The sequence below is a fragment of the Eleutherodactylus coqui genome, chromosome 4 (assembly GCF_035609145.1).
Source record: "Eleutherodactylus coqui strain aEleCoq1 chromosome 4, aEleCoq1.hap1, whole genome shotgun sequence".
NCBI lineage: Eukaryota > Metazoa > Chordata > Amphibia > Anura > Eleutherodactylidae > Eleutherodactylus > Eleutherodactylus coqui.
In genome coordinates, this window is record NC_089840.1 from 74,022,550 (window position 1) to 74,034,942 (window position 12,393).

The window sequence follows — 12,393 nt, forward strand, 5'->3', positions numbered from 1 at the left end:
ATAGCGGCGATCGCGGGCCCGGGGACCGCGGTCCCCGGTAACACCTCCTGGTTCCCGGCTACCTTCAGGAGCCGGGAGTCAGGAGGTTTTGAATTTGCCGGGGGCTCCCGGGCTTCTGCGCATGCGCCTGACATAATCGTCTGGCGCGCATGCGCAGAAGGCCGCCGGCGGGTCGGGGAGGACCAGATCTCCGGGGGGACACCGCCGACAAGCCAGGTAAGAAATTTCAGCTGCTCTGATGGATCCGATCCATCAGGGCAGCTGAATATCTAATCTTTTTTCACTGCTTTATTTACTTTTTTGCGATCGCAAAGCCCGGGATGACAGCTCCATGCTGTCGGCTACCTGCGGGCACCGACAGCATGGAGCTGTCACGTCCAGAGCCCACGTGGCTTTAGTCTCTGCAGGAAGCATGTTTTTACGTCCTCAGAGAATAAAGCCCACTTGGGCAGGACGTAAAAACACTATGGGCTGGTCGTTAAGGGGTTAATGCACTTTGTAATATACATTGTGCATTAAATATTGGCCATACAGAAGTTATATACTTATCCCCCTCCGGTGCTGGCGTCCATGGCGACGACTGAAGCCTTCTTCTCTGGTCGCTGCAACAGTCGCGCTTGCGCAGAGAAGAATCCTCTTCTGTTGGGTCCGGGCTCACGAGCTGCATCCTGGCTCCTCCCCCTTCTCAGCGTCATTGCGTAGCTCCGCCCCCGTCACGTGGTGCCGATCAGCCAATGAGGTGGCTGTAATCGGCAGTGGAGCTCAGACTGGAGAACATCCACGGTGCACCATGGGAGAAGACCAGCGGTGCACCTTGGGAAATGACAGCGGCCATCTTGGAAGATTTTTATAGCTTCATGGTGAGTAGAAACGCTCTAAAAAAAATGATTTACATGGGTAGTTTGTAATGCTTGCTTAACATGGGGGACTGGGGTGTGAAAAATTTTTCGTTTTGGCCGCAGGACAACCCCTTTAATGCAATTTAGAAGAGGAAAAATAAAAATTCACATTTTTGCAAATATGTCATTTTAAAGACACATTTTTTTTTTTCTATACTGCACATGAGAATGAGTGACACCCCAAAATGGATACCCCTGTTTCTCCCGTGTTCATAGACATACCCACTGTGGCCCTAATCTTATGTCTCGATGCACAACGGGGCCCAAAATGAAAGGAGTCGGTGGCTTTCAGAGCAGAAATTTGGCTTGAAGGCTCTTTAGGCCCCATATCATACTTGTAGAGCTCTTGAGCGGCCAAAACCATTGGGGACCCCCACAAGTGACCCCATTTTGAAAACTACACCCCTTAACGAATTTATCTAGGGGTGTACTGACTATTTTGACCCCACAGTTTTTGAATGAATTTAAGCAAAGCAGAAAATAAAAATTGGGATTTTCATTTTTTTTGCAATTCTGTCATTTTAAAAGCAGATTTTTTTTCTTCAGCACACATATAAATGAAGACTTGCACCCCAAAATGGATACCCCCGTTTGTCCTGTGTTCAGAAACCTACCCACTGTGGCCCTAATCTTATGTCTCGATGCACAACGGGGCCCAAAATGAAAGGAGTCGGTGGCTTTCAGAACAGAAATTTTGCTTGAAGGCTCTTTAGGCCCCATATCACACTTGTAGAGCTCTTGAGCGGCCAAAACCATTGAGGACCCCCACAAATGACCCCATTTTGAAAACTAGATCCCTTAACGAATTCATCTAGGGGTGTACTGTGTATTTTGACTCCACAATTAGAGTGAATTTGAGTAATGGAGGAGGAAACAAATCACAATCTTCATTTTTTTGCCAAGCATGTCATTTTAATAAAAAGTTTTTTTGTGCAGCAAACGTATGAATGAAGACTTGCACCCCAAAATGGATACCCCTGTTTGTCCCGCGTTCATAAACATAGCCTAAGTAGCCCTAGTCTTATGTCTGGATCCACAACGGGGCCCAAAATAAAAGGAGTAGTCGGTGGCTTTCAGAACAGAAATTTTGCTTGAAGGCTTTTTAGGCCCCATTGCCCACTTGTAGAGCCCTTGAGCAACCAAAATCATAGAGGGACCCCACAAATGACCCCATTTTGAAAACCAGACCCCTTAACGAATTCATCTAGGGGTGTACTGTGTATTTTGACTCCACAATTTTTGAATGAATTTGAGTAAAGCAGAAGGAACAAAATCCCAATTTTGATTTTTTTTTTTTAGCTAATTGTGTCATTTTTTTTCCCCCCATAAATTTGTCATTTTCATGACCGTTTTGTTTTAAGCAAGGAAAACTGGGGAGACGTACCCCAAATTTTATAGCGCTAGTCGTTCTGTGTTCAGCAATACCCCCATTATAGGTCCAATTTGCATACAGGACACATTGCTAGGCCTATAATGGAGGGACCACCTATTGGTTTTCGGGGCGCAACTAAATAAAAATGACTCCCTAAAAAGAATACTTCCCCCACACCCCCCCCCCCCCCCCCCCTCCTTTTGGCGTTTCAGGACCTCCTCAGATTGCAATGCATTTTGAGGTGCGGTGGTCTCAAATAAAAGATGCTCAATGAGCTCCTCCTGGAACTGGAGGAAGCTCAGCGTGCCCCCAGATAACTTATAAACGACGCGCGCGTTATAGGTAGCGATCTGTATTAGGTAGATCGCTACCTTCTTATACCACGCACGCGTCTTTCGTTTTACCAGGTATGGTTGTAGAGCTTGGTCGGATAAATCGACCCCCCATAAATTTGTTATAATCAGTCACACAAACTGGTTTTATTTTCTGCGTTGCAGCCCCCCTCTCCCTTACTGCAGACAACATATAAACATCTTTTTTGTCGCACCACTTTACGGCTAGTAAGGGGTCCTTTGCCAGCACGTAAGACGCTACTCTATCTACACGCCTGGAAACCAGGGGTTGTGGGAACCCTACTCTATTTCTGCGCACCGTTCCGCAGGCACCTGTGTCTGCGTCATGTAATGCCTTGAACAGGGGGATGCTGGTGTAGTAGTTGTCCGTGTAAATGTGGTACCCTTTATTTAAAAAAGGGCCCACAAGCTCCCACACGATTTTCCCACTCATGCTGATATTATCAGGACAGTTGGGGGGATTTAGGTGGCGGTCTCTGTCCTCATAAATAAAAAAATCGGATGTATATCCGCTCGCGCTTTCACAAATTTTATATAGTTTAACACCATATCTTGCGCGTTTTGATGGAATGAACTGGCGAAAAGATAGACGGCCCTTAAAGCTCATCAGCGACTCGTCTACCGCCAAATTCTTCTCTGGGGTATAAATGTTTTTAAAAGATTCTTTTAATAAAATAATAAGGGGCCTCAACTTGGACAAGCGGTCATACTCGGGGTCATTTCTGGGGGAAATTTGCGTATTATCGGCGAGGTGGAAAAATCACATGGTGTTTTCGAACTGCTGACAGGGCATTACTGACGCAAACACAGGTGTTGCGTGACCGGCGCTAGCAGACCAATAGGACCGTATAGATGGTTTTTTTTACGAGTCCCATTAGAAGTACAATTCCCAGGAATTTTTTTACTTCTGGGATGTCAATGGGGGTCCACGTCCTGGAATATACCGACACGGGGTGCGCGGTAATGTACTGTCCGGCATAGGTGTTTGTCTGCCAGACAATAAGATCCAGGATGGCATCACTTATAAATAAATTTAAAAAATTAAATGGGGTAAAATTAGCAACCTCTGCATTGATGCCAGGCGTGGCAGTAAATGCGGGGATGCGGGGCAAAAATACATCTGTGTTACTCCACGCAGTGGCAGGCGCCGCAATGCTTGGCCCTGCTACCCCAACAACTACCTCAGCCTCCATAGCGCTAGAGGCCGAGTCGTCGCTTAAAAACTCCTCCTCCGACTCACTAGTAGCATCGCTACCGGAGCTTGACGCAAAGAGCATTGCGTACGCTTGCTCAGCTCTGTAGCGCCTACGATCCATTTTATAATTTTTTTACAAATGGATGTAGAAAAAAATGAAAAAAAATAATGTAACCGACATAAAAAGACGGACGTGGGTATACCGGGGTGATTAGGATATGAGGGGCGGCAAAGACAGGGTGAGGAGGTAGACAAAATTAAAAATATATATTTTTTCCCCCCCAAAATTAAAAAAAAAACGGATGTGGGTATAGCGGGGTAATAAGGGTATGAGGGGCGGTAATTATGGGATGACGGCGGGGTTTTTTCTGTTTTTTTCACTCAATATCGGACACGATTTTTTGCTGCTATCTCTCTCCTGTCACAAATCGCTCTGAGTGACAGGAGAGATACGCTGGACTAACCATGTCCAATATTTACTAAACAAATGACATGGATGGCTGTGATAGGTGTATCACAGCCACCCATGTCAGCAGGGACCAATCACTTTGGTCCCTGAAAGTCACTATGCCAAAGGCAACTTTTGCCTTAGGCTCTACTGCGCATGCCCCGCCTTTTTAGCCGTGCATGCGCAGTTTTTCCGTTATTTTCGGCAATTTTGGGGGCTTTAGGGACTTTTGTGGACTATTTTCATCTCCCCTCCGATTCGTGAGGGGAGATGAAACTTATAGACTTTTCAACTTTTTCAAACTGACATCTACTGTAGATAGCCGGGCGCCAGATTTCAAATCTTCTGGGCGATCCGGGCTTCTGAGCATGCGCCGCCATTTTTCCTTGGCGCGCATGCACAGAAGCCCGCGGCAATGGCAGATCGCCGTGGGACATCTCGGAGGATGGGGGTGAGTATTTTCACTTCCCCTCATGGATCGGATCCATGAGGGGAGGTGAAACTTTTACTTTTTAAAACTTTTTTCAACTTTTTCGCGGTCCCTGGCAGCATCGGGAGACAGGAAATTTTTAATTCCCAGGGCGATTGCCGCTTCTGCGCATGCGCCGCCATTTTTCTCCTGGCGCGCATGTGCAGAATACGACGGAGGGCCGGGGACATTGCCGGGGACCTGGGTGAGCAGTTTCAGCGCCCCCCATGGTTGCGATCCATGGGGGGGAGCTGAAACGTCATCTTTTTTTTACTTTTTATTTACTTTCTTGCGATCGGCGCTATCCATCGGATAGCGCCGATTGCATTGTTGGGGGGACTGCCCGCAGCCCAGGATGACAGCTCCATGCTGTCGGCTACCTGCGGGCACCGACAGCATGGAGCTGTCACGTCCAGAGCCTGAGGGGCATTAATCCAAAGAGGACGCATAATACTACGTCCTCTAGGATTAAAGCCCACTTAGGGAGGACGTAGTTTCCCGATGGGGCCGTCATTAAGGGGTTAAACCCATGATTTTGCATGTCAGTGCGATGCATTTTGCGAGAAAAGCATCTTGCAGCAGATGCAATTTTCATGCAGCTGAAAACCGCATATTTCAATAAGTACATAAAAAAATAAAGTATTTTTAAACTTGTCTATAGGAAATAATGGGCAAATTTTCTCTGGAATGGCAGAAAAAAAAGGACATGCTGCAGTTTTTTCTTATCACGACGAGAGGAAACTTGCACGTGTAAACAGACCCATTTAAAAGAATGTGTTCTATTTTTGTATGTCTCAACCCACAAAACTCCTATGAGAAAATCACCTGTGGAAATAAGCCCTTAGTGCAAACTAGACGAAGCGGTCTTAAAATGCACCAAATTTATCACGGTAAGGCCTCCGACACACGGGTGGAAATTCCGCCTGTGCCCGCTGCCTTAGGATTGCATGCATGCACGCAATCCTATGCACACAGCTGCGATTTGTCTGCATGAAAACACATGTGGAAACCAAATCGCGGCATGTTCTATTTCTGTGCGAGTCTCGCAGAGGCCCGCACAGAAATGTCAGTAGTGACAAGCCTGCACCACTCCACGCATGCGCCAGCTGGCACATCACAGAGAAGAGGAGCCGCAGGTCTCTGCAGGGGAGAATCCTCGCAGAGGGATCCGACACGGACGTCTGCAGGCCGCCTAAAGCTTTATTCACACGAGCGTATCTACGGAGCTATTTACCCGCATAAATACGCCGGCCATCAGACGGAATGCATTGAATCCAATGCAGTTATTCAGATGGCCGGCGTATATACGCTCGTGTGAGTCCGCTTTCCAAAAGGATGATCCAGCCCCTCTGCTATGGCTTTTCAGCACATACGCCAGCCTCATCAGGTCTGAGATCTATATAATGAACGTATGCAGTCTGTATTTCCAGGTGCAGCTACAGATCCTCTGATGTTGGTCAGAACTTGAAAAGTAACTGGAAATCTGACATCAAAGCAACTCAGGGTAAAAACAGGACATGTGAGCGATGAGTCTTCACACGGATTTTCCTTGGAAGCTAAGAGCTATGTCCAGCAGCATTTGTCCCTGTGACTCTTCCTTGCCGCCTGCACTGAACTCTGCTGACAGTTCCCTAAACGTGCTGCAAACTCTGCGCCATTTGATGTGTTCACGGTGGATTGCGTGCTTCCACTTATAACGGGCATCTCCATGTAAAACCACCAGCGACCTTCGTGGTAGATGTACAGCTACTTCCACATTGCTGTAGGGCACTACGGCAGTCTTTGGTCTGCCAGGATGCACACAGTCCTGGTGGTCCGACTGTACATTATTGACACGGTTACCAATGGCATTCGGTTCACTATGTTGATTCAATGTAGATAGCAGTTGCAGATCATCGGCAGCAGCACTAGTCATGGTGAGCACAGTATCTGAAAGAAGATTTAGACTAACTAGTCTTTCACCCCAAAGCCAAGCGTCATCGAAGTGGGGGTCAATACCAGATCCCCTGTCCGGATTGTAATCCAGATTACATTGCTCCACAGGCAGGAACCCTTTCAGCACTATGTGATTCTTCATCCTTTCCCAGAGTGTCTTGCTAAAACTTGGAAGACCAGTGAAATTGGCAACTTTGATTTTTTGCTTCTTAAAGTTCACCTTTGGACCAAAATCCTGGAGGCACAAAAAAGTTTATAAGAAGTCAATACAGGTTATGGGACCTGGATGTCCGATGCAACTAGAGTGTAGATTGACTTCATGTGTGTGACTGTGTTCATTAAATAACTATTTAAAAGGTCATTCAGGATAGGAATAACTCCCCCTCCCCCTTCCTAGACCGACAGCATGTTTCAGTGCACCCCATCATTGTGATAAGTGCTGAAATGCGCTAAACGGCCAAAGATAGAGCAGAGAGCTCTCGAAAATCGCAGTGCTGGAAAGCGCATGTCTGCGAGGTCCCATTGATTTTAATGGGAGCGTTATACCACAGCGTTCAAAACGCTGCGTTAATCGTGGTCAAAAGCGCCTGTGTGCGAGGCCTAACAGCAAGCCTTAAAGGGGTTGTCCAGTTGTAAGCTCTTGCTGGCCTGTCTGCAGAATCGGTAGGGTCTGCAGCTCAGGATCCCTGTGGGCCAGCTGTTCAGCAGGACGGTGTGCTTATGCACTGAGCAGATTTTTGCAAAAAGCTGACAGCTCCACTCTTACTGCAGTGGTTTAGCTGGGTGTTACAGGCACAGTTCCCAAACTTTCCTGTAGTACCAAGCCTGAACACTACAGTGGGAACAGAGCCGTCTTTCTGCAGAAATCAGCTGAGTGCATAAGCAGGCTGGCCCAATGAATAACTCAATTGGCGGTGACACGGGCGGCAGACCTCCCCCCCCCTCCTCACTGATCTACTATTGACGATCCATTCTGCGGAGCCATTTAATTATCTTGTACTTACCAGTTCTAAATATTTGTACATCCGATGAACGATGCCACGGTATCAGCAGCTTCAGATGTAGCCCTCTATTTTAGCTGTACACACAGCAATGTATAGGAGTGAAGGCACAAAAGCAGATACAATCGGGGTAGAATAGACAACACTTAGTGTTCAGGATCATTTTTGTATGTTGGAGTGAGACCATCTCCATGATGTGAACAGCAGTAGACACATGATCTATGTGTTCCCTGCATGTCCCCATACACAGAGCAATGATACCAGCACTATAAAATGGTAACAGCCTTGGGGGGACTTTAAAGTTATACCGCTACGTCCTCCGGTCGCTCTACTCTACCCATGTGCCATATTGCTTCTTTGAGATCTGCATTGTGGAGGTTACACTTGGTTGATATCTGGAAGGATCTTCATGCAAAAGCTTGTGATTACGAATACTCGCCCTCCCATAGTAGCTATAGCTGGCTTGTTAGGTTATTTATCAGTCACCCCGCTGTAGATCTGTCCCCGATGGCCTCCATAGGTTCCTTTCTTTAGTCAGACCATTGCCTGTTTACCTTTCCCGCACCATCACCAAACTTGGCCATAAGACCTGGAGTTGGCGCCTTAATGATTCACTGGCTAAAGATATGCTCTGTAGGTCTGACCGCCAAAACTGTTGGGGAATGTCTGACTCCTCACTCCCAGGATGCTATACTTCTGCCCATTCAGTGGGAAGTCCGCAAATGCATTGGGGCGCGATTTCTCAAACACGGGACACACCTTTTAAAAAAAAAAGTTTCTTCAAGCTCTGTGAGCTTTTTTCTAGATTGCAACAGCTCAAGTCTGCTCATAAGGTGTCCACTCTTCCGTCTATTACAGCTGAGCTCTTGGAGGTGAGGGAACAGAAACGGAAATTCATTGATAGGTCTATTTACTCCTAGTTCCATTGCAATCAGGGATGTCTTAAAGTCCTATGCTATATAACATACGTGGTTAATTTGCTGATCTGTCCGCTGCGGAGTTTCAGAAGAAAGTTGATGCCTACACTGATGAGATGAAATTGCCGGGTGGCCAGGGTCTCGGACGAAGCCTTCTCCTTGGAAGAGATCCTAGAGGTAGTTAGCTCTAGCTCGCCCTGCGAGAGTTCAGGCCTGATTATTGCACACCTTGTTTTCATAATACATTTATATCCCGTCTCTCTCTCCTTTTATGTTGCAGGTCTTTGTGTGTCTGTGATGAACCCCTCTACTTGTCAGAACTTGAAGGCGCATATTTTAGGGTTTCCTTAACCAAGAAGGATGTGACGGCGAGCGGCAGCTATCGCTCCATCTCCCTAACTAACTGAGAGAATAAAGTTTACTCTGAACTCATCGCAGATCGCTTCCAACAGGTACTTCCGCAGTTGATCCACAAGGACCAAGTTGGCTTCATCAACTAGTAGAGAGGCAAGGGTTATTGCCATTAGAACCTTGACCCTTGTTTCCGACACTAAAGATACAACGAGAACTTTCTAGCTGCTATGAAAACTCATGTTCTGCTCTGGGGTAAAGAATGCTGATGACAGACTTAAAGCAAGGGCGGATTCACACGGGCGCGACCCGGATTACACAGGACACACATGCATGTTCTAGACTGGTGCAAGACTTATACTAAGAAATATAAGGCCAGCTTCACACGGCCGTGACGGGCTCCGCCACGGGGCCCCCCCAGAGATCCCAATACTTACCTCCGGATCCGGCGTCCTACGTCCCGCAAGACGCTTCGGCGCGCATGCGCAACAGAGCGCGTGATGCGCTGGTCGCATTATATGACACACCCACAGCATCACATGACGCGGCTGGCAGTAGGCGGGGAAGCGGTTTCACGCTATCTTCCACTGTGCTACAGCGGAAGATAGTGTGACGGACGGCTTCCATTGACTGCAATGGAAGCCGTCCGTGCGTGCATGCCGCGGGTGAAGACGGGTGATTTAACGGTGCGGAATTCCGCACCGTAAGCATTGTGCTATTAGGTTCAATAGAACCTAATAGCTGCAGGCAACCCAGCGGATTTCCGCCGCGTAATCCGTCCATGGGAAGGAGCCCTTACTTTTACAATGTGATCACGTGGATGATGGATGCTGCTGTATGTCATCCATTTAACGCATATATGGGGCCAGAAAGGTAATGTAAACAGATCCTAATTTGCATGTAAAAATATAAGCAAACTGGGCTCTATTTCACTTTAACCCTTTCCAATCCACTGTCTGACGTCTAAAGACATTCTGATTGAAGGCTGTACAGCTCCAATGTCGGAAGACGTCCGGCAGGGTATTCTTACTGTAGATTACTGGCCACTCTGTTGTCGGGGGCCTCTCCAGCATGTCACATACTGCAGTACTGGCTCTAACCAGCAGATGGTGCCATTGTATAATGGCAGAAAGAAAAAGCGCCCTAGGAAACCCTAAATCCAAAATTGGATTGCAAAGGGTTAACACGTAGTACACCAGAATATACTTGCCTGCTTCCGTCTCCCCGACTGTGAAAGTCTCCATCCATCCTCATCCATGGCATGCACCATAGCCCTCTCCTCATCTTCTGTAACAAACCCTTCAATAAGAGTCACCCCTGGGAAGGGGAACCACCAGCCGGCCGCATCGCTCGCCACTATTCCTTCGGCTACTCCTTCCTCGGGGACGTACACAAAGGATTTGGTCTGCAAAATAATGTAGATGACAAATTGAAAAACTGTGCAGATATACAGCGGAGGTCCTGCTCACTCACAACAATAGGAGGTCCTGCACACTCACAACAATAGGAGGTCCTGCACACTCACAGCAATAGGAGGTCCTGCACACTCACAGCAATAGGAGGTCCTGCACACTCACAGCAATAGGAGGTCCTGCACACTCACAGCAATAGGAGGTCCTGCACACTCACAGCAATAGGAGGTCCTGCACACTCACAACGATCACTACTACCCTGCACAGATATATACCCATAGTGACACAACAGCTACGGTCAGTGTATGGGCCAAACATTACAGCAAGGCTTGACCGATTAACATGTAATACCACATTTCTTCTGCCGGACACGCCAGGCCAGCTTTGAGCAGATGATAGACCCCTACCTATGTAAGGGGCTTATCCTTACCACCTTAAGGGCCATGTTAGCATCAAAGTATGTTAATCTCATATCCCATCTTGTTACAGGTAGGAGGTAGAAGTCAGAGGCGTCCCCTGATGTGCCCACAGACCCTCATTCACACGGGCATATGCAGAGGGGATAACGCATGACTCCTGTGTATTGTGGCCCTTCTGTGGGTGCGCAAAAAATATACAGAAAGGCCCATTGTTTTGATTCACAAATAGGGAACAGTATTCACTGCGTATTTGCGCTAACACATTCGCGTCTATGGCTTATTGTAGTGCGTAATATGCACCAAAATAGAACATGATGCATATTTTTCACGCGACCGAAAAAACCCTGAAAAATATGTGAATAACCTCATTGAAATCAATGGGTTTGATTCACTGCGTAATACACGGCGTAGTCATGTGAATGAGCCCTAATAGGCAGACGCTGGGCCAGTACATATCAGCAGACCTTGGGTCACACGATATAGGAAACCTGCAATATATCTAGATTTCAGTGTATGCGTATCCACAAGTTATCCGCTATTTACAGGAGCAAACCTTTGTGATCTGTGGGGGTCCGACTTCTAGGCCCCCACTGCTCCTGAGAGCCCCCAGTAATGGCGCACATGTGCGCTGCCGCCGTGTACATTTTAATGGCAGACCCGGAGATAGTTGAGCGCTCATACTCCGATATTTTCAGCTCTCCCATTGATATATATGGAGCTGCGGTACACATGCAAGCCACTGCGGAATTACTTACAGCTTTGGACCCTCATGCTCTAAATCGTGGGGGTCCCGGCTGTCACCCTCTAGGCTGTGATAAGGGATAACTTGTGATATACCCCATCATCTCATGGAAGTTGCTTGGTGCGATGCGTTTAGCAAGACCCCAACCTCACTAGCACAGGGGTCTCCCACTCCCCACCTTATACCAGCCAAGTACAGAGGCCTGCAGACCCCATCCATTATAATCTACGCTGCAGCATGTTCCCTCCTCTAGTGGAATTTGGGACCCTCTTGGCTGCATTCACGTGGGCGAGTGCGATCAAACTGGTAAACGTGCGATTCTGGATGCGAGCGCCACGTGCTTCTGTTTATGAAATTTCTTCACATCCGTGTACAGATACACCGTTAGCTCTTCACGCGGAAAATCGTTCGTCTGTCCACTGTAGAAGGGCGAACGATCGCTATCTAAACGGGGCGATTAGTGAACGAGCCAACAGCGATTTGTATACCTGCGTAAAACCAGAGATGAGCAGAAAAAAAAACTATTTATTGTTCGTTGTCGTGTTCACACTCAGCGTTCCGTGTAAGAGCGCCTTTACTCACTCAGTTACAGGACGTCCCATGGCTGCACCACAAGTATTTATAGGGGGCCTATCTATGGAAGGAACAGACGGGAGGAAACACCTGCGGAGAAGGCAACTTATTTCCTCCTTAGAGGAGCGCTCCACTGCCGTTATGGAGTAGGGTCACAGTCACACTGCAGTACCTCGTGCAGCTCCCTCACCAGCCCCCCGGCCAGAGACTCGCACAGTAAGCACGACCGGATGCCTTTACAGCCGCAAGCCGGTGGAGCAGAGCTGCAGTCAGCCATGAGGAGCCCAGCGCGGCGTCACTTCCGGGG

General features: G+C 47.8%; 1 protein-coding gene across 1 annotated transcript; it reads right to left on the reverse strand.

The window, feature by feature from the left end:
- Window positions 1-2,459: 2,459 nt before the first annotated feature.
- Window positions 2,460-12,393, reverse strand: ALKBH4 (alkB homolog 4, lysine demethylase). The gene is made up of 3 exons (XM_066599654.1): window positions 12,259-12,393; window positions 10,151-10,345; window positions 2,460-6,906 (listed from the first exon to the last, which is right to left on the reverse strand). Exons 1-3 carry the CDS (start codon window positions 12,361-12,363, stop codon window positions 6,271-6,273), a joined length of 936 nt encoding a protein of 311 aa, XP_066455751.1. The 5' UTR covers window positions 12,364-12,393; the 3' UTR covers window positions 2,460-6,270.